The following is a 23,334-nucleotide window of genomic DNA, read 5'->3' as shown; positions in this document are numbered from 1 at the left end:
ATAAAAATCAATTTATTTTCTTGTTGTCTCAATATTTTTAAAATGTCCTGCTTGTGGTATTTCTTGGGTGTATACTGCCAAATGCCAAAAAAAAAATTAGATCAGAGTCACTATGCTTCATTTGTAAAAAATGAGGTGTAAGAGGAGCTTCCATCACTTTATTGCGGATGCGTGATCTGTGTTCCCCTATACGTACCTTTAGTGACCGTGTAGTGCTTCCTACATACAATTTGTTGCAAGGGCACCGTGCGTGCTGCTTGTATTGTATTGGGCTTTAAATTACAGCAAAACCTTCGGGGACTTCCGCTTGAATCGCCGAGCTGAGCAGACGGGAGATTCTCGGCTGCGGGAATCTCCGGCGCGTTGAAGGCTTTGAAGGCTCCGCAACGGCGCTGCGGGCTTTCGTTTACTCCTCAGATAGCGCGTTCTGAGGCCTGGATTCGGCGGGTGCCTGGACGTTTCCCCTACTCCCCGGTAGACCCTAATAAGGGTCGCCGAGAGCGAGCGGGGTTGAAGACTAGGGCGCCTCGAAAGGACTCCGCTCCCTTCAGCGCGTGAAGCCGCGAGTCTGCAGGCATATCGAGCGATCAGGTTCTTCAGTAAACATCTATTTGGCCAATTTGGATCCCGTGAGTACAAAGCTTCGTAATTAAGACAATTTGGATGAAAATTGGATCGCGGGAAGGAGTTAAAATGGAGGTCGCTCCTTCCCTGCTGTGCTAAAATGAAAGCAATCAACTAGCGCTACAGCTGCAATAAGCAGAGGGAACTGTCAAAAATCAAGACCCTGGCCACGATATTATTTTGGTTCTGGGCAAGGGTAAGAGAGACTGAGCTTTAATTGATTGCCCTGTGGAAAAGGTGGTGAAAAAACGACAGCCGTTTTGCTTGCTGGGACGGAGAAACCGGGAGAGCCAGCGAATGTAACTTGAGAGGCTTGACAGAGACTAACTAACGTTATAAATACTTTGTTTCCTATTTGGCTGGATGGTTGCACTGTAACGGCTTGGGCTCCTTATGTGAGGATTACAACATAACTGTTTATGGATCCTTTGTTGCGGTTCTGTGGACTTATACAGTAAAAGAGGACTTCTCCCCCCCCTCCTTCTCCTGCTGGTTGTTTGCCTGCACTTTGTTTTTTTTTTCTAGTGCTTTCTGAACAGCTCTCACAGCTGCTGCTGCTGGAAGGGTGCTGAGAAAAAAGTGACCTTGACATTCCTTTGCTGAAAGCTGAGTTGCCTGGACTGAGATAAGGCTTCTCAGTAGAGAGGAAAAGAACTTACTGACTTACCGGTTTGACAGTAACTGTTTGACAATAACTGGTACACCCCTCCTTGTTATGGCAGGGGAGGGTGCGAGTGGTGCAAGTGGCGCAAGTGGCGCAAAGCCAAGAAGAAAGTTGTCAGTCTCACCAACTTTTGAGGATGAGGTTCTTAAAATGCTTAACACTCTTAAGGAGGGGCAGGATAAATTAAAAGAGACACAAGACAAACATACAGAAGAGTTTAAAGATATAAAGAAGGAAATAGGCTCATTAAATCAAGATATTCAACAGGTAAAGGCTGAGGTGACAGGAATAGAAACCAGAGTAACACACTTGGAGAACATCAGAGTGCAGGACTTGGAAAGCCAACATTATCAGACTCAGGTTCAAATTGCCTTCTTGCAACTAAGGGAACGTCAGATGAATTTAAGGATTCGCGGATTCCCAGAGATTGAGAAAGAAGATTTAAAGGCGACTTTGATTAAAGAATTCACGACAACTTGGGATTTGACAAAGGAAGAATTGGATACAATAATTGTGAAGGCTTATAGATTTGGCGCAAAATCAAAGAAGAAAGATCCTAAATTTATAAATGATTGTATGATTGAATTCCAGACCAAAGAACAACGAGATAAAATTTTGAGTCTACATTACCAGAAGAACTGGAAGGTGAAAGGTAAACAAGTCATTCTGTTTAAAGATACCCCGAAATTCTTTTTAAATTTGAGAGAAAAATACGCAGATTTGACAACTCTTCTGAGGAGGAAAGGAATCAATTTTAGGTGGGAATATCCGCAGGGTGTGTTCTTTAAATATCAACAGAAGAAATACTGGATCAAATCAGTGGAAGACAAAATAAGCTTTTTAGAAAGGAACGCGAAGGATTTTGAACTGGAAACAGACACAGGTACTGCACCCCAACCGTTGTCACCTCCCTTCTTTGATTCGAAATTTTTAGGAGCAGGCGCAGGAGCTGATCCCACAATCTAAAAATCAACATGGCACTGAGAATACTTTCATGGAACACTCACGGTTTGAATTCAAAATGCAAAAGGAATCAAGTATTCCACGTTATACAAAAGATGAATTTGGATATAATATGTCTTCAAGAAACGCATGTTACAAGAATTCACAGGAAAATATTGCAAAATAAAAAATTGGGACAGGAGTTTATATCATCGGCAAAGGTTAAAAAACGTGGTGTTGTATTGTATGTTAAAGAAAAATTTGATGCGAAATTGATATTTAAAGATGAGGAGGGAAGATACCTAGCGGTAGAAGTGAAGGCTTATGCGGAAAAGTTTCTAGTCGTCGGAATTTATGCACCAAATGATGCTAAATCGGAGTTCTATAAGAAGATACACGACTTATTGCTGGATTACATGGACTATAAAATTATTTTGCTGGGAGATTTAAATGCAGTATCGTCTACAATGATGGACCGAACCCAAAGACAAAGAGTTTCGAATGAAGGAAGGCTGCCAAAAACTTTTTTCGAAATGGTGGAAAATTTGGACATGGTGGATACCTGGAGGTTAAAGAATCCATTAGATAAAGAATTCACATTTTTCTCAGAAGTACATCAATCAAGCTCGAGGCTTGACTATATCTGGACTACAAAGGATTTGGCTCCGAAAATAGTCAAAGCAGAAATCCAACCAAGGACTTGCTCTGATCATAATGCAGTTTTATTGGAACTAAGGTTAATGATACCAGGAGCATTTAGATGGAGAATGAATGATTCACTGCTAAGGAATGAACAAATTTTGGAAAAGGCCCAGAAAACCCTAAAAGACTATTTTGAAATCAATATGAATAACCAGACAGAAAGCAGGGTTGTATGGGATGCTAGCAAAGCAGTGATGAGAGGATTCCTGATTCAACAGAATTCAATAAGGAAGAAAACACAGGAGGAAAAGAAAGAGAAGATTCTAAGTAGAATGAAGCAAGAAGAGAAAAAATTAAGGAAAAATCCCAAAGATCTTCAGGTACAAAAGGAAATAAAGGCTTTACAAATACAATATTCCAAATTAATCAATCAGGAAATAGAGTGGAAAGTCAAGATGATGAAGCAGAGATCCTTTGAATCTGCAAATAAATGTGGCAAGCTATTGGCATGGCAATTGAAAAAGCGTCAAAAGCAAAATACGATATCCAAAATAATTCAAGAGGAAAAGATCATTGATAACCCAGCTGAAATTAGAAAATGTTTCCAAAAATATTATAAAAAGTTGTATAAGCAAGATAAAGAAGATCCAGTGAAAATGGAACAATATTTGATGGAACATGGACTGCAAAAAATTCCGATGCATAAGAAAACCCTACTTAATCAGCAGATCACAAGAAATGAAGTGGAGACAGCAATTAACCAACTGCAAGTCGGCAAGGCTCCAGGCCCGGATGGTTTGACTGCAAAATACTATAAGGTATTAAAAGACTGGCTGATTCAACCTTTGATGGAAGTTTGCAACAAGATATTAGGGGGAGACAGAGCACCAGAGTCCTGGAGAGAGGCGTTTATCACCGTGATACCCAAACCAGATGCTGATAGAACTCTAGTTAAGAATTATCGCCCGATTTCATTGCTGAATGTGGATTACAAAATTTTTGCAAGTATTATGGCTTCAAGATTGAAGAAGGTGTTGAATGATTTCATACACCAGGACCAAACAGGCTTTCTACCCACTAGGCATATGAAGGATAATATTAGGAACATTGTTGATGTGTTGGAATTTTTAGAGGCCAAGAAGAATACAAAGGCGATCCTGATATTTATTGATGCAGAGAAAGCTTTTGACAATATATCGTGGGGATTTATGAAAGCAAATATGGAAAGAATGGGAATTGGGCAAAACTTTTTGAATGGGTTGAAAGCAATTTATTCGGAACAAAAAGCTAAAATTATAGTTAACAATGTGATATCGGAGGATATAAGAATAGAAAAAGGAACCAGGCAAGGGTGTCCTCTTTCCCCCCTGTTATTTATTACTGTTCTGGAAGTCTTGCTGACAACGATCAGGAAGGAAGAAGAGGTTAAAGGGATTATGGTAGGGACAAAACAATATAAGTTGAAAGCCTTTGCAGATGATTTGGTTTTGACATTAGAGGATCCGGACTCCAGTGCAATTAAGGCGCTGGATTTAATACAGGAGTTCGGGCAGGTTGCAGGGTTTAAGTTAAATAAATCTAAAACGAAGGTTCTAGAAAAAAACCTCACATTGGAAGAGAGAAATAGGATACAGGAAATCACAGGTTTGAGTTTTGTAAAGAAGGTGAAGTACCTGGGTGTTAATATGACTGCAAAAAATTTAGGTTTGTACAAAGACAATTATGAAAAAATGTGGAATGAAATTAAGAGAGATTTGGATATATGGAATAAGTTGAAGTTGTCATTGATGGGCAGAATATCAGTTATTAAGATGAATGTATTGCCAAGAATGTTATTTTTATTCCAAGCACTACCGATAATTGATAATGTCACGGTGGCCGGAGTGGACTACTTCAGAGTAACGACGCCACGCAGCTCTGCATTTTATTCTTTTATTGGTGCTGCGTATTTACAGTGCTCAAGTCATTGCTATTTACACGGAGTGATGTGGTCAGTCGGTTTCAGAACCTCCTAATGGCTTTTGGCGCGTCTTTCTCCAACACAAAAGCTTTGGCAGACCCATCCTCTTGCCCCTCCTCTTCCTGCGTAATTCTGGAGTTGGGGGGATGGGTCTTCCCCCCTTGCTTGCCCCTTCCTGTCCCACCTGGGACCCTGGCTCCTCTACCTTGCCTGAGCCTCGGACACGACTTCCTGCTTCCCCACTGGAATCGGAACTCTCCCTGCTTTCCCCTTTGCTCGGGGACGGGCTTGAACTCAGGAGGGGAGGGACTTCGCGATATCCCCTGTCCCTCACATCCACCCCCCTCCCAAGCTCTCCTTCACCCCTCCCCAGGCCCCCCCATGTGTCGGTGACGACTGGAAGCCTAAGAACTCAGTGCTCTCCGAGCCCGTTGGTGTGAATACCTCCCCCCAGTCCTGCGAGCCCCCCCCTTCCGCCTGGGCGGACGGGAATCCCAAAAAGTCCGTGGCGTCAGAGCTGGTGGGGGTAAAAACGTTCTGCCAATCTGCTCCTTCCTCTGACTGGGTGGATCTCGGTGACACCCATACCTCATCCTCTGGTTCCTCAAACTCCGCTTCCCAGCGCCATGGTGAGCTGCTCTCCCGTGCCTCCTCCTCCTCCCCCTCCCTTTCCATGTGCCAGGGCTTGGGTCTGTGGGGAAAGAGGGCGTGAAATTCTTCCACCAAGAATTCCTCCTGTATCTGAGTGGCTGGGACCCATTCATTCTGGGACGGTGGAGCATCCTCCCATGCCATGAGGTACTCCAGTCCCCCCACCCCCCACCTTGAATCCAGGATGGCCGTGGCCTCATTGAGTTGCTCCCTGCCTTCCCTCTCCCCCCCTCCCTCGGGGGTTTGTTCGCTGTCTCGGAGCCTGCTGCTTTCCCTGTACGGCGACAGCAGCGATCTATGAAACACTGGATGCACCCTCATGTCCTCTGGCAGTGCCAGCCTGTATGCCACCGGGTTGACCTGTTGCGTGACCGTGAAGGGGCCCAGCCTTTTGGGTGCCAGCTTTTTGCACCTCCCTCTGGTGGGAAGGCCCTCCGAGGACAACCACACCTTGTCCCCCACCCTGATGACCTCCCCTAGTCGCCTGTGGCGATCTGCCCCCTTTTTGTACGCTTCCTTGGCCCTCTCCAAGTGTTCTCTGAGCTGCTGGTGCACCGTCTCCAGTTCCTCTGCCCAATCCTCAGCCTGTGGGCCCTCCTCCTCCTCCTCCCCCTCCCTCTCTGGGAAAGATCTGAGGTCGCGCCCGTAATTGGCCTTAAAGGGCGACACCCCTGTGGAGACGTGCACTGCATTGTTGTAGGCAAATTCTGCTAGTGGCAGGCGATCCACCCAGTCCGTTTGCCTCTGGCTGACGTAGCATCTCAGGTACTGCTGCAGAATGGCGTTGACCCTCTCCGCTTGTCCGTTGGTCTGCGGGTGTCTAGCCGTCGACAAGCTGACCTCCACCTGCAGGAGGTTCATGAGCCGCCGCCAGAACCTGGAAACAAATTGGCGGCCACGATCCGAAATAACCCTTAAAGGTAATCCATGCAGTCTGAAAACGTGATCAACAAACAGTTTGGCTGTCTCTTCTGCAGAGACTGCCCTGGCACACGGTATAAAGTGGCACATTTTGGACATGAGGTCCACCACCACCAACACTGCGGTCTTACCCCGGGAAGAAGGCAGATCTGTGATGAAGTCCATGGACAGCACTTCCCACGGCTTGTGTGGCGTGGCTAAGGGCTCCAGCAACCCTGGTGGCGCTGCTCTGACCACCTTTGCCCGCTGGCAGGTGTCACAGCCCCGTACATAGTCTCGAACATCTTCCCTCACCCCTGGCCACCAGAAGTGTCTCATGACTAGGTGAGTGGTCTTGTCCCTTCCAAAATGCCCCGCCGTTGGGTTGTCGTGCATCTGTTTGAGGACCGTACGTCTGAGCTGGGTGGTGGGCAGGTACAGTGCCCCCTTGTAGAAAAGCAGCCCTCTGCGTTCTGCAAAGTCTTTTGCCTGCTCCCTCCCCCCTCTCAGTTCTCTGAAGATGCGGTTGGCAAAGTCATCCGCTGCCGTCAGTGCTGTGAGTTCTGCCTCGCTCACCACTGCTGCTCCGCAGGACCATGCCGACGGGGGGAAAATGTGCCTTGGGGCTGGTGGCTCCTCCTCCTCCATGTACTCTGGCTTGCGGGAGAGGGCATCCGCCCTGACGTTCTGCTCTCCCGGGATGTAGTGTATGGAGAAGTTGAAGTTCGAGAAGAACTCTGCCCACCGTATCTGCCGCTGGTTGAGCACCCTGGCAGTTCTCCAGAACTCCAGGTTCTTGTGGTCTGTGCACACCTGGATGGGGTGCTTGGCGCCCACCAGGAAGTGTCTCCAATGTTTGAACGCAGCGTGGATCGCAAGAAGTTCTTTGTCAAACACGGTGTAGTTGCGCTCGGGCTGTGTCAACTTCCTGGAGAAGAAGGCACAGGGTCTCCACTCCCTGTTGGCGTCCAGTTGCAACAAAATGGCGCCCACAGCTTTCTCAGAAGCATCTGTCTCAATGCGTAGGGGCGCGTCCTGGACCACGTGGAACAGGTTCTGGTCCGAGGCGAACACCCTCTTGAGGCTTTCGAACGCTGCTTGCGCCTCTGGTGTCCACCTGAACTTCTGCTTGCCTCTCAGGCAGTCAGTGATGGGAGCCGTAACGCGAGAGAAGTTCTTGATGAACTTCCTGTAGAAGTTGGCGAAGCCTAGTAGGCGTTGGGCATCTTTGCGCGTCCTGGGGCTGTGCCAGTCCAGGATGGCCTGCACCTTGTCCTTGTCCATCACCAGCCCCTTGTCTGACAGCTTGTAGCCCAGGAAGTCCACCTCCTTGGTGTGAAACTTGCACTTCTCCAGCTTCACATACAGGTGGTTCTCCTTCAGGCGCTGCAACACTTCCCTGACATCTTTCACATGCTGCACTGGGTCATTGGAATAGATAAGGATGTCATCCAGAAAGACCAGGCAGTTCTTGAAGAGGAGGGACCCCAGGACGTGGTGCATGAAGGCCTGGAAGCAGGCTGAGCCCCCTTGCAACCCGAAGGGCATCACCAGATATTCAAAAGAGCCCAGAGGCGTGAACATCGTGGTCTTCCATTCATCGCCTTCCCGGATCCTGATCAAGTTGTACGCCCCCCTCAGGTCTAGCTTGGTGAAAATCTTGCCCCTGCGTGCTGCTGTCAGGAGATCATCCACTCTGGGCATGGGGAAAGCCACTGGCTCTGTCACCGAATTCAGCCGTCTAAAATCCACCACCAGGCGGCGCTGTTGCGTGTCTTTCTTGTCCACCCAGAAGACCGGGCTGCCCCCTGCTGCCTTGCTTTCTCTGATGAACCCCCGCTTGAGGTTCTTGTCGATGAAAGCGCGCAGATCCTCCAGTTCCTGGTCTGACATGGCGTACAGCTTGGCTGGGGGTATAGTTGCCCCTGGCACCAGGTTGATCTGGCAGTCAAAAGGCCTGTGTGGGGGTAGGTGGTCGGACTCCGCTTCGCTGAAGACCTCCTGCAGGTCCCAGTACGGCTTGGGTATCGCCTCACCCCCTTTGACGTGCATGGTGGCCACCGTGGCTATCGGAGGCCCCTCCCCTGGTTGGTGCTGCATGCAATGTTCCAGGCAAAAGTCCGATCCAAAAGTTATGCATCTCTGGTGCCAACTGATGGAGGGGTCGTGGCGCGCCAGCCAGCTCATGCCCAAGACGATGGGGGGGTCTGAGATGGTGGTGACGTTGAATGCCAGTGTCTCTGAGTGCCTTCCCACCGTCATTCTCATGGGGGGGGGGTTTGATGAGTGATGGCCCCCCCCAGCAGCTCTCTGCCGTCAATGGTTGCCACGTGAAGGGGAAAATCCAGCTGCAGAAGCTGGATCTGGTGCTCTTCTGCAAAGTTTCTCGAGAAGAAGTTCGCTGAGGCACCACTGTCAATTAAGGCAAGGACTGTCAGGGGATAGCCATTTGGGAGCGTTAGCGTGACTTCTAGAACCACTCCTGCTCTGGGAGGGGTGGGCTGGCTCTGCTCCTCTCTGTGCGGGTGGGTGGGCTGGGGCTGTTGTCTGCTGACTGTGCCTGGCTGCTGCCCCTTGTCTCCTGCAGCCAGGCTTTCCCGTTTCCCTGCTGTGGTGCTGCGTCAGTGGGGGAGGGCACCACCGTTCCCGCCCTTCCTTGCCACTCCCTGCGATGTGGGCAGTCTCTGACGAGATGCTGGGGGGAGTTGCAGAGAAAGCAATTCCCGCCCTTTCCCTCCTTGCGTCTTGGCGCCGCTGGGGTTTGAAAAGCCCGCGCGCGCGCGCTATCAATCTGCATGGGTTCCTGGTCCTGGCTGGCCCCAGGCGTGGCTTGAAAGGGTTGTTGGGGGAGTGGTTTCTCCTGCGACCGTGGGAACCAAGCCCGCTTTGCGCGCGTTGCTTGTTTGTCGCTCCACCGGGATTCCTGTCTCACCCCCACCGCCAGAGCCGCTTTGCTCAGCTGATCCATGTCACTGGGCTTTGGACCTCTCGAGAGCTCATCCTTCACCTCCTCATGCAACCCCAAGTAGAACGCCGCTTGCATTGGGGGGGACCCCAGTTCCCACCCCAATCTGTGCACCAGCATGGTGAATTTCGCCCAATACGCGCGAACTGTCATATTTCCTTGGCGTAAATTATGAAGTTCCTCCTTAGTCTGGTCCATATGACTATCGGACGAATACATCGTTTTCAAACCTTCTAGAAATAGTTTGACATTCTTCATGCAAGGATTCCTTGTTGCAATTAACGGTCTTAGCCACTCCCTGGCTGCCCCGGTAAGGTGCTCCACAATAAACGCTACTCTGTGCTCATCATCAGGGAACTCATCGTGGTGCAGCTCAAGAGCATACACAATCTCAGTCTCAAAGCCTTGAAATTCCTTCGGGTCTCCATTGAACTTGCTAACTAGGGTCCCAGCTCTCCTTCCTGGCAGCACTTGGACTTGGGGTGCCCCTCCCGCCTTGTTTTTCTCTGCATCCAGCTTGTTTTGGAGGTCTACCGCCACCGCCCTTAATTGCTGCTCTTTTTCCTGAAGCTCTCTCACCTGTTCCGCAAGTTGTAGCCGGTCGTCCTGGACCTTCTTAGTCTCCTCTTTAGCTGCCTTCAATTCTCCCTGCGCCTGCAGCGACAGCTGCTGCAGTTCTAGCTGGGCTTGCTCCGCGATCTGCCGCCACTTCTCCGCCTCTGACACGCTCATCCCGGCAACTCCAAAGTAGCCCAAAAATGATTAGGAGGTTGCTGTCACGGTGGCCGGAGTGGACTACTTCAGAGTAACGACGCCACGCAGCTCTGCATTTTATTCTTTTATTGGTGCTGCGTATTTACAGTGCTCAAGTCATTGCTATTTACACGGAGTGATGTGGTCAGTCGGTTTCAGAACCTCCTAATGGCTTTTGGCGCGTCTTTCTCCAACACAAAAGCTTTGGCAGACCCATCCTCTTGCCCCTCCTCTTCCTGCGTAATTCTGGAGTTGGGGGGATGGGTCTTCCCCCCTTGCTTGCCCCTTCCTGTCCCACCTGGGACCCTGGCTCCTCTACCTTGCCTGAGCCTCGGACACGACTTCCTGCTTCCCCACTGGAATCGGAACTCTCCCTGCTTTCCCCTTTGCTCGGGGACGGGCTTGAACTCAGGAGGGGAGGGACTTCGCGATATCCCCTGTCCCTCACAGATAACATAAAGTGTTTCAAAGAGTGGCAAAAGGTTTTATCTAGATTCATCTGGCAGGGGAAAAAACCCAGAATAAAATATAAGATTTTAACAGACAAGAAAGAGAGAGGGGGATTCTCCCTGCCAGACTTGAAACTGTATTTTGAAGCTGCAGCTTTGTGTTGGATGAAAGAATGGTTTTTGCTGAACAATACAGATATATTAGACTTGGAAGGATTTGACAATGCTTTTGGTTGGCATGCATATATTTGGTATGATAAGTTAAAATTACACAAAGGTTTTAAAAATCATATAATTAGGAAATCATTGTTTAATGTATGGATTAGATATAAAGATCTGTTAGAAAACAAAACACCCAGGTGGGTTTCACCGTTAGAGGCCAAAGCATTTAAAAGGCGAAATATGGAAACCAAATGGCCAAAATATAAAGACATTTTGATACAAGAAGGAGATCAATGTAAAATGAAAACATATGATCAAATGAAGGAAATACTTACTGATTGGCTTCAGTATCATCAGATAAATGAGGCTTTTAAAAATGATAAAAAAATAGGTTTTCAATTGGAAGAATCCAAATTGGAAACGCTGCTATTGAATTCGAGTACAAAAAATCTTTCAAAGATGTATAATTTGCTGCTGGAGTGGCAAACAAAAGATGAGTTAACGAAATCAACAATGATTGAATGGGCCAAAGATGTTGGACATAATATAATGATGGAGGACTGGGAAAGATTGTGGAAAAAATCTATTAAATTTACTGCATGTAATGTATTGAAAGAAAATGTTATGAAAATGATGTATAGATGGTATTTAACCCCAGTAAAATTAGCCAAAATGTATCATACATATGACAATAAGTGTTGGAAATGTAATGCAGTGGAAGGAACTTTTTATCATATGTGGTGGACTTGCCCCAGGATAAAGGACTTCTGGGAGAAAATTTATAATGAACTGAAAAAAGTGTTGAAGAACACTTTTATAAAAAAACCAGAAGCCTTTTTATTGGGACTAGTTGGGAGTGAAATACCGAAAAAAGATACCACATTTTTCTTATATGCCACAACAGCAGCAAGAATTTTGATAGCGAAATATTGGAAGCTGAAAGAAATACCGACGGTGGAAGAATGGCAGATGAAGATGATGGAATACATGGAATTAGCTGACCTGACCGGGAGACTTCGAGACCAGCGAGAAAAAATGGTGGAAGAAGATTGGAAATGTTTTAAAGACTATTTGAAAAAGAATAAAATAGACATAGAATAATAAGAAAGGGTTTTGATAGAAACAGGGAGCTGTAGCTTATCAAAATAGATTGGTGTTGAAGGAAAAACGTAATATCTATCATGGTTAAGGATGATTATGGTATAAATATATGGAATCAAAAGTTAATGAGGAATATGAAGTAGAAATTGCTAAAAGATTAATATAGGATGATGCGCAGTAAGGAGGAATTGAGGAAGTCAAATATAATGATTAGAGACGAAATTGTGATTATGAAATTCTTGTTTGTGTGTATTTTGTTTTTATTTGTGTTTAATTAAAAAAAATAAAAAATTTTTTATAAAAAAAAAAAAATAAATTACAGCAAAACCTTCAACATCCCTTGGGAGCTAATAGCCAGCCAGTGCAGATATTTCAACACTGGTGTAACATATATGTGTTAGTTATAACACATTTATAAGTTGAATACATAATTTTGTCTCCATTACATGATAACTGCTGAAAGACATTTGCATCCCCCCACTCTTTGAGTCAAGTTCGTTGTGTTGACATGCGATATGAATGAAAATTGACATCTTGCAATGAATTATTTACAGATAAGTGTTTGTGTGCATCTTTAAAAAAACCCACTGAATGTAAACTTAAAATAGCAGGGAACAAAATTTTCAAGGTTTATTTTTGGATATGTTTAAAAACAAAGTTATTTTTAAAAATAGCCTATCAATAGAATTTTATCTGTATGCCCTTTCCTCTTTCCATAAAAAACACAGAACTTCTGCCTGTTTGTTTTATAAGATTGAAGGAACACTTATTTATTACCCTTCCTCTAGTCCTAGCTTGATAAAGATTTTCCTTATTTCCCTTGTTCAAATGGGTCTTGCAAATGAAACCGCTTGTGTGATAAATAATAGGAGCTGTGGGTTTTTATTTCCCATTTGTCATATCTCTGAACTCTTACTTTGTATGCATAAGTAGGTGGTGTTCATTCTCACTGAGAAAGCTGGTGAGTAACTTACATCAGGGACGTCCAACTCACAAGAGACTGTGATCTACTCAGAGAATAAAAAACTGGCAGTGATCTGGGGGGTTCAGGTCAAAGTTGTTGAGCTTTTTTTTTTTAGGGAGGAAAGACAAAGTTGTTGAGCTTTTTAGGGGTTTGGGTCAAAGTTGTTTCTTTAGGGAGATAAGGAAGAAGTTGCTCACCAAAAGATCAATCAGGAAACAAGCAGCCTCACAGTGAAAACTCTGTCTTCCATTCTAGCAACCATGTGCTGCGAATGGAGGGCAGGGCTGGATCCTCTTTTTCCCATGCAAACTCAAGCCTCCCAGGAATCGACCAGTTGGACACCCCTGACTTACATGAAGACCATTGGCTACATGTGATAAGTGCTTGCATTGTACAGTGGTACCTCTAGTTGCGTAGTTAATCCATTTCGGGGTGCCGTTTGCACCCCAAAAAGTCCACAAGTAGAGCGCCTCTTCTGCGCATATGTGTGGTACAATCGAGCGCTTTTGCACATGCGCGAAGTGCACAGATCACTTCTGCGCATGTGCGCGTGGTGAACCCGGAATGAAACACTTCCAGGTTTGCCGTATTCATAAGCTGAAAGTCCGTAACAAGAGCGGAACACAACTAGAGGTACCAATGTAGATGTGTTTTCAATTTGTTTTTAACCTTTTGGATGCAATGTGTATTTAATACGGTATTACAAAAGTTGATGGCTGCTTAGTGATAGCTATCAATGCACAGGATCCCTTGCTCTTTGCTTACATAAAAGCCACATCCTTTATTTTGCTACCTGTTATACGCCTTCCTTGTTCCAGCACCTTTCCAGAGCTTCCCACTTAATGGGGAGTGGAAGGAACTCAGTGCTCTTTGACAAATGTACAGTGGTACTTCGACTTACGAAGGCGATCCGTTCCACGGCGCTCTTCGTAAGTCGAAACCTTTGGATGTCGTGTCATTTTGCACATGTGCGAAGCACGATTTTGCTCTTTGCGCATGTGCAGACCGTGTGCGCCGCTTCTGTGCAGGCGTAGAACGCACGCGGGGCGAAAATACTTCTGGGTTTGCCGACTTTGTAAATCGAAACCTTCAGAAGTCGAGGCATTCGTAAATCAAGGTACGACTGTACAGTGGAACCTCGGTTTACGAACACCTCGGTTTATGAATTTTCAGTTTACGAACGATTGTAGACCGGAAATGAGTAAACCAAGGTTTCCGAGGTTTCCGATGCCTCCCGGAGGCCAGGCCTTTGCGGAGCCATGGGAGCGCTTCGCAAGCTTGCCTGGGCCCAGCCGAGGAGCTTCCCCTCCACCCTGCCCGCTTTCCTGCAGCTGCGATGGGGACGGCGGGGTGGACTGCTCCGGGAAAGGGCTCGCCGCCGTGCCTGAGAGACTCAGTGCCTTGCGCTCAGTCTCTCGGGCACAGCGACGAGCCCTTTCCCACAGCTGTGATGGGGACGGCGGGGTGGACTGCTCTGGGAAAGGGCTCGCCGCCGTGCCTTGCGCTCAGTCTCTCGGGCACGGTGGCGAGCCCTTTCCCAGAGCAGTCCACCCCGCCGTCCCCATCACAGCTGCAGGAAAGCGGGCAGGGAGGAGGTGAAGCCCCAGGTGAAGAAGAATCATCTCTCTTCCCGGAGCTATGGGAGCGCTTCCGAGGCTGTGCCCCAGTCACGGAAGCACTCCCAATTTTTTTTTTATTTTTTTAACAATACTGTACCATCTTATTTATTTTATATTACAGTACATTAATTATTAAGGGACCCAGGTGGTGCTGTGGGTTAAACCACAGAGCCTAGGGCTTGCTGATCAGAAGGTCGGTGGTTCGAATCCCTGTGACGGGGTGAGCTCCCGTTGCTTGGTCCCAGCTCCTGCCAACCTAGCAGTTCGAAAGCACCTCAAAGTGCAAGTAGATAAATAGGTACCACTCCGGCGGGAAGGTAAACAGTGTTTCCGTGCGCTGCTCTGGTTCTCCAGAAGCGGCCGCAGTCATGCTGGCCACATGACCCGGAAGCTGTACGTTGGCTCCCTCGGCCAATAATGCGAGATGAGCGCCGCAACCCCAGAGTTGGTTATGACTGGACCTAATGGTCAGGGGTCCCCTTACCTATACATTAATTATTGCCTTCATTTTATGTATCAATGGTCTTGTTAGACAGTAAAATTCGTGTAAAATTGCTGCTTTAGGGGGTGTTTTTCATTGTCTGGAACGGATTAATCCACTTTCCATTACTTTCAATGGGAAAGTTCGCTTCGGTTTATGAACAGACTTCCGGAACCAATTGTGTTCATAAACCGAGGTACCACTGTACAGTATATGTATGATACAAAATAAATGCAAATTCATTTGCTGTGTGTATCCCACATTGATTGCATTTTAAAGTGTATCTTTAAAATATATAGAATATAATGCCCGAAGAGATTAGCTGTATTTCCAAGAGACTGCCACTTTCTCATTAAGAAAAGGCAGAATATTAATTAATATAAGGTAGAACATACAGTGATGACTCATTATTGTTTTGCACTGCTGCCTAGGATATTGTTCAAGCTAGAATGATTTGCACTGTGTGATGCTGTGCATGTTTCTAATAGCCTACGTGTGGAGAGCACTTTGTGCCATTTATGTCTGGCATATGAAGTCTGAAAAAGTCCCCACTGAGGTATATGAAAAAGCACTTTCTTAGTGTTCCTGATGTTGGAAGACATAGTGAATTTTAACAAATCGTAGAATCAATTATCTAATCTTAATTCCAATCGGGGAGCGGCTGTGGCAAAATGTTTTTCAGGAACCTTCAGCTTTTATTTTAAAAAGAAAAAAGCAAGCCTCCAAGTCTCTCCCTATTTAGTCATGGAAATATACGGGAAAGTGTTGTTGCTAAGATATTTGTTTGCTCTCAGCACTCCAGCCACTAAGACCAAGAGCATAGTTGCCTGTTTGCCGGTTTCTTTCTTAACATTTATAACTATACTTCTGAATTCCTAGCAGGTAACTTGAGTATGCAGAAACCGCTACCTTAGTTTCATATTCATAGGACCATGTTTGGTGCATCCTATTTTGCCTCCTTGCCATTCTGCTGCCTGCTGCCAAAGCCTCCCTGATGGTGTGGGAGTGCCCATGAAGTGGAGACCATGATGGTGGGTTCTGGCAAGTCTATACTATAGCTCAGGGTGAAAGAGAATTGACATAATCTGAGTATTAATTATTATTTGTTCCTCCTGTTGATTGGAAGAAGGTCTTGAAGGGTATGGTGAAAATGTGCCTAATACTGTATCTGGTTTCCTTTAAAAAAAACCATAGGTTCATGTACTGGACAGACTGGGGAGAAGCGCCCAAGATAGAGCGCGCTGGGATGGATGGCTCCAGCCGCTCCATTATAATCCACACAGATATTTATTGGCCCAATGGATTGACCTTGGATTATGAAGAACAGAAGCTCTATTGGGCAGATGCTAAACTGAACTTCATTCACAAATCAAATCTGGATGGAACAAATAGGTAAGAGTTGTGTTTGGCTTTAAAAAAAGAAAAAAACTTTGTGAGATTATATGCTAAATAAATACAACAGTGGTACAAGTATATGAACCAATTGAAGCCCTTGAATACCATGTTTATAGTTTGTTAAATTTCAGATGTTTGAGTTTAGAAGCATAATGTAAAGAGAGATCATAATGCAGAGAGAGATCGGATTGCAATTTGCTAAGAATCCCAAAGGGAAACTTCTTAACTTGCTTTATTCAAAAATGAGCCTGTATTAATCTTCATAAAATGCCTCCCTCCTCTCTTCAGAGTCTCCCCTACAGTGCTATAGCAATAGTGCCTTTTAAAAGTATTTTAATCCCCTGCTTGGAAAATACTGTAGGTGCATGTTGATCAAATGCACAGAAAAAAATAGTGTAGGCAGTGCTCTGACTAAATTGGTTTGCTGGGGTGCCCAAAGTGTACTTTAGATGGGGTCCAATAGCTTGGCATGCTCAGTGGAACTTTTGATGTTTTCCTTTTGAATTGACAGATCTCTATCCCATACCACAACCAGCCTTTGAAAATACTTCAGTTTCAAAAGATGGTTGCCATGTATTATTGGAGGCGAGAGATAAAACTTTTGTTGAGGAAACACAAGGCAGAGGCCCACATATTTTGGCCTGCCTAGGTAGCCAGCTGAAACCAAAATCTGATCTCTAACATTACACTGCACTTTGGAGCTACTTGTAAAATATTAAGAACTTGCTGCTGCTGCCCCCCACCCGCAACCAATGCTTCCAGTGTGAATGAAAGAAGCAGCCCCACTTTCCTCATTAGATTGAAATATGTGCTGACAATTGGCAAATATCTGTAAATTTATCCACAGCAGAGTTCTGAAATCTACTACATTGGTTGTGCCCTTTAAAGACTCATCTAAGCTGAGACTGTCAGAATATAAAATGATAGCCTTCTGCATTACAAATTGCAAACAAAGTGTGGTTTTTCTTGGAGTTATGAAATAATAGTAGTTTGCATAACTGTGGCAATGTTAAGTTTGTTCTTGACAGCTGATTTTTCTTTTTGAATTGTAAGTTATTTTGCAACCCATATGTAAGCGGGAGGGATTATAGAAAACCCTCCCCCCTCATCAGAAGCAGACCGTCTCCAAGCAGTCATGAGAGCGAGGGGTCTGAAGGGGTGAGTCAGGAAACGGAGAGGGAGTGCCAGGGCTCTGGCAACATCAAAGAGCCCCTGCTCCATAGGCAGGAAGAGAGGGAGGCGGAAAGAGTGGACAGGAATAGGTCAGACAGAAGACCCGTCCCTCCGAAGCCAGAATTGAGAAGGAGGAGGAAAGGGAGGCGCTTCTCAGTTCCGAGGCTTTTATGCTGGTCCCGAACGCGGAAGGGGGTAGTGCAGGAATCTGACTCGAGCGGGTAGACATGAAATGAGCAATCCGTTACACTGTAAATAATGTGCACCAATAAAAATGTCTGAAAGACAAGCATGTGGACGGTCGTTGCTCAAGAGTAGTCACAACAAACCCTGACACCATATATTCGAGCTCTGGAAGATTAGTGTGGCCTCATTTGCACATAACACTAAGATGAACATGGCTTATTGAGAATGCGCAAACATGCAGCTATATTTCCACTTTTCTTCCCCAGTGTTGCTGCTACCACACAATGCAGAGCTAAGCTATGACTTGGCTTAGCATTATGTGCAAACTTGGGGTCATGGTTTATCTTGCTCCCAGTAAATCATCAGCGGTAAACCAAGGGCATACCATTGTATGTTGGAAACAATACAAACCATGAACCTAGGTTTGCATGTCATGTTAAACTAAACCATATCTTAGCTGTGGGTAGTGTTGCAGCAACAACTGGGCAGGAGCATAGTGGCCACTGTAACTTTGTGCTGAAATTGGCTATAGTAGCCAGTCCAATATTATTTTTGGAAGGGCTCAAGTGTTGCTAAAGAAGAGTCAGCATGTCTTCTGCAAAAACCTGTCTACCTCTCTGTGAGTGTCAACAAGTACATATATAGGGATGATTCAGTACACTGGACTTTCAAAAACTTTTGAAAAAGTCATTCAATAAATGCTGCTGAGTAATGTGAGCAGTCATGGCATAAGAGAATAAGGCATGTTATGGATCGCTAATAACTTTAAAACAACAACTGAAGAGTAGGAATAAATTAACAGTCCCTCACAATGGAGGGATGTAAAAGGAGGATCCACACATTCTATTTTGGGACAGTGGTTTTAAACTTGTTCATCAATGACCTAGAGCAGGGCCCCCCAGACTTACCTGGCCTTGGGTGCCGAATTGTGCGGCGGGCCGAAGCGTGTGGGAGTGCGTGCCCATACACTATTTCCGGCATACTTCCAGGTCGCCGGGAGCATCAGAAATAGCTTGTGCGCATGTGCATGGCCTCTTCCAACCCGGAAGTGTGCCAGAAATGACACTAGTGCATGAGCACAAGCTATTTCCGACGCTTCCGGTGACCTGGAAGTGGGCAGCTGCGCTGCGCCGATAAGAGCGGGCAGCGGGGGTTGCCGGGGGCCGGATAAATGAGCCTCGCGGGCTGTATCCGGCCCCCGGGCCATAGTCTGGGGACCCCTGACCTAGAGTTAGAGCCAAGTGGGTATGGATGACACAAAATTATTCATCGTGGTAAAAACAAAACTGGGTTTGCAAAGAGCTCCAATTCAAGCTTCCTTCAAGGAGCTGAGTGTGCTGTACTTGATTTCTCATAAAGGGATACTATCATGTTTGTTCAGAAATAAACATCTCTTCCTTAAATCATAGAAAAGCACAGCTGAAGTCCATTTGGGTGCCTTGCAAGGTCTTCCCTGTTTTTCCACATAGTTGCACTCAGGCAATTGTGATTAGTGTTTAGGAACAAACCTGTGTGCTTTTATAGCATGATAGTTATTGTGAATTTGAAGTTTTCAGATTAAAGACTGCCCTGTTGGAGAATGCAGTGTTGATAATACTAGTGATTTGCATATGTGGTGGGATCATAAGGTTATAAAATATGAATATGCCATTGGGTGGTATAAGTAAGTATAGAGTGCTGTTGAAAGCCCTCATTGTATTATTGAGATTTAGAAAAGATATTGAGGAACCACAGAAGTTGATGTTAATCTTATTATTCCTTTTAAATAGAGCTAGCAAATGCACACACACACAAGAGTCAGTTTGGATTGCAGTTCAGCATGTTGAAAATTGCCCTCCAAGGTATTGAGGGACGCGGGTGGCGCTGTGGGTTAAACCACAGAGCCTAGGGCTTGCCGATCAGAAGGTTGACGGGGGAGCTCTCGTTGCTCAGTTCCAGCTCCTGCCAACCTAGCAGTTCGAAAGCACGTCAAAGTGCAAGTAGATAAATAGGTACTGCTACAGCGGGAAGGTAAACGGCGTTTCCGTGTGCTGCTCTGGTTCGCCAGAAGCGGCTTTGTCATGCTAGCCACATGACATGGAAGCTGTACACCAGCTCCCTCAGCCAATAACGTGAGATTAGTGCTGCAACCCCAGAATCGATCACGACTGGACCTGGTAAAGGGGTCCCTTTACCTTTACCTATTGTAAGGGCAGTCTAGTTCACCCAAAAGGACAGAATTGTGACTAACCCATTTATTTTCATGGGGAACTTTTTTTAAGAAAGGCTATAATGTTGTTGTTTTTTACTCTTGATAGAATTGGTTGACATTTGCAGACATAGTAGCCCTTCTTAAGTGAATGAAGCCTGCTAAATAGGATTATATATTTAATTAATCTGGACCCTGCCCTCCTTCCAAAGGAAGCCAGGGAATTCTTGGGCTGATCACCTGGGCACAGCTTAATTAAAAAAACAAAAACAAACCAGGAATCATGGCAAGGAGGGAAGAAAGCACACAGCAACCTGGCTCCCTCAGCTGCCCAAGCAACTTACCATCATTTGTGGAGAGAGCTCAGTGGGAGTGAGGGGCTGCTTTTGTGGTGCTATCTGCCCTCCATATCTGCCCTCCCTCTGGTCAGCTTGGTCCATGGGTCTTTTTCTGTGCATGAAAAATATATTATTTTCTCTTCTTGACCACTCTTGTTGTGGTTGTTTTGCTAGCTTTCTGACTCTTTACCTCTTCATTTGTCTTCATTTGCCTTGTCATTTCCCCTGCCTTCGTTCCTTCCTGAAATAAATAAATGAAAAATTCCCTCAATTGAAATGTGCTATGCATGCCTATTCACAGGATAGAGGTCATAATTGACCCTATTCTAGTGGTGGTGATGGTGAGATTTAACTGGATTAAATATTATTCTCTCTGGCTGGAATCTCTGTTAGAATAATAAATATCAAAATGCATCTCCTAAAATTCTCATGTTCTGAATGTTTTATCACCTTTTTCTCTTTTGAAATGCACCTCTTTGCAGTCCATAGTTAGTGCGACCTCTTTTTTCTTTCAGTGCATTTTGTATACTGATGTATAAAATATTAATTCAAATGTCAAGACTGCAATCCTATGTGCAGTGAATTGCAAGTGTAAGAATATATGTAACTGCGGCATATATAATTTTTCTGAGATGTGGGTAGTAAGCGATAGTATTAGAGAGAGGGACAGCAATGGTTGGGGTCTGCATTGTTGAAGTTGACAGAAAGAGAAAGTGTATTTGAGAAGAGGTGCAATACTGGATGGGGGAAGACTAATCCTGGATGATTTCTGTAAGGAAATTTTACTGCATATATTCTGTAAATGTGTAAAACTTTGAAAGTGTACTGTATTATCTTTCTGGGATATTTTGGTTACAAACTGGTTTCTAATGCTGAAATATTGACATGTTTCATGACGTTCTTAGCAAATCATGAGTTTGCCTCTATGAATTACTTCAAGCATTATGAAACCCTAAAACTAAAATCATTAGTTAAGATTTAAAATAAACCTATTCAGGTTCTCTTACCCAATTAAGGGAAGATAAGGTTGTCCTAATTTTAAAAATAAATTTAGGCAATTTAGCAGTTCAGACCTAAGAAAAAGGATGGTTGATAAGAGTCCAATTAGAGCTTCTTTCCTAGATCTAAGGACTTTGCTTGTAGATTAAACATGCATTTTCATTTGTTTTCCACCAGGCAAGCTGTCATTAAAGGGTCCCTTCCACACCCTTTTGCTCTGACATTATTTGAGGATACACTGTATTGGACTGACTGGACCACACGTTCTGTCCTGGCTTGCAACAAATACACTGGGGAGAACCTGCGTGAAATACATTCCAACATATTTTCTCCCATGGATATTCATGTGTTCAACCAACAACGACAGCCCAATGGTGAGTTCTCTGTCCCGTCCCTGTCCCCCCCATTGCTAACTACAAGTTTGAACAGATTTGTAGAAGTCCCGATTTGCCTTAGAGTTGAAGAGATCATTATGCGTGTTTCTCCTAAAATAAGCCATACCCCGAAAATAAGCCATAGTGTACCATACTTAATATAAAAAATAAGGCATCCCCTGAAAATAAGCCACCGTGTTTTTTTTTTTGAGGAAAAATAAATATAAGACAGTGTCTTATTTTTGGAGAAACACGGCAGATGCTTTCCTTGGTACAATTTATAAGGCAATGAATTAAAAATATATCCCAAGAAACACTGGCACCGGTTCAGACAACACACCAAGGCATGGTTAAAGAACCTTAACAATGATTAATGTCTGCATGATGGCTTGCTATTGGCCAAAGAACAAAAAGAGTTTCCAAGCCATAGGTTGTGCTAACTGTTCTTTGAATTGTTTTACCTCTTGAGACCTAAATCATGGTTTGCTTGTATATTCCAAATTCAGAACTATGGATAGTGCAGCAGTATGGCTTAGCCCGATATTGAACAGAAACATTTTGTATTCTACGATTTGTATTTTACTTTACAAAACTTGTGCTGTTGCTTCTCTGGCTGAGCCAATGTACTAATGAATTTCTAACTGAGAAGCTATTGATGAGCTTAGCCTTTGCCCAAAATTTGCCTTTTTTCCCCTCTTCAAATAATATTTATTGATTTTCAAACATTTCAAAATACAAATATTCACAAAAATAGAAACAAAGAGCAAAATATTTTTTTTACAATATGACATAAACAAAAAAGAAAAAGAAGGGGAGGAAAAACATATCAATTATTACATTAACTTGACATTGTAGACTTCCTCGATTCCCCCCACACTGGATCCATTTTTAAATCTAAATTAAGCAATTTTCCTTTATCATCTTAAATCATTCTAACGCAATTTTTCCATTACCGGTATCTCACAACCAATTATAATCTTCACAAAGGGGGGGGGGCATCAACTATCCTCAACCTATAATTCATTAATTAATCCAAATCTAAATTTATTTTCCCAACCATCTCTAATTCTTCCCTTAGCCTCACAATTTATACCCCAAAATTTTTCCTTACATTCAAATATTATTTCTTCTATCATAATAACCTTTAACCACTTTTATCTAATTCTACCCCCCTTCCCCTGGACTCCGGATCTCCCAGATACATCAACCAGCTCCATAAAACGGTTCAGTTTCGGACCATCTTAATCAATCTGAAAATAACCCATTGTTACTCCTCACCCTATTCCCACTCTTTCGCCACCTGTCCACCACTCTCCCTTCTTTGTCCCCTGCTGCCCCCCCCAATTTTCTAACTGTAGCACAGTACCATCCAGCTATGTTTCCACTTTTCAGCCCTATTTCATTTTTTATTCCAATTGAGCTCAGACCCCAGCATGGATCCTGCCCTCCCTCTCTCACTGGGAGGACATTATTCCATGCTGGTTCTTCTTTGAGGACTCCTTGAATCGAACATAAGTCTTGTTCCCCCTCTCCCACTGGGGGAACAATATTCCATACTTCTTCCTCCTCTTTTTTAAGTTCAATTATATTGTCCAGGACTGATTGATCTTCCTCCTCTTCTGTAAAGTCATTTACATTGTCCCCGGCTGGTGCTTGTTCATCTTGCTTCTCTTCATTCTCTACTAAAACCAATCCACCTTCACTTTCCACACAGTTCTGACTTATTTTGCGAATCTGTATATTATTCTGCCTCAATTCATCTCTCACATCCAAAATCAGTTCCAGAAGTTTTTGAAAGTCCACA

At 44.7% G+C, this 23,334-nt stretch overlaps 1 protein-coding gene across 3 annotated transcripts in view; it reads left to right on the top strand.

Moving 5' to 3' along the window:
- The window catches only part of LRP6 (LDL receptor related protein 6), a 122,042-nt gene that overhangs the window by 20,824 nt on the left and 77,884 nt on the right, over positions 1-23,334 (top strand). For all 3 annotated transcript variants that reach the window (XM_035102241.2, XM_060275147.1, XM_035102240.2), the window contains exons 3-4: positions 16,072-16,269; positions 21,334-21,530. In XM_035102241.2, coding sequence (XP_034958132.2) covers positions 16,072-16,269; positions 21,334-21,530 — 395 coding nt within the window. The remainder of the gene's footprint in view (positions 1-16,071; positions 16,270-21,333; positions 21,531-23,334) is intronic.

Source organism: Zootoca vivipara, chromosome 5 (assembly GCF_963506605.1).
Source record: "Zootoca vivipara chromosome 5, rZooViv1.1, whole genome shotgun sequence".
Classification (NCBI taxonomy): domain Eukaryota; kingdom Metazoa; phylum Chordata; class Lepidosauria; order Squamata; family Lacertidae; genus Zootoca; species Zootoca vivipara.
This window is presented reverse-complemented; position numbering and strand designations above follow the sequence as displayed.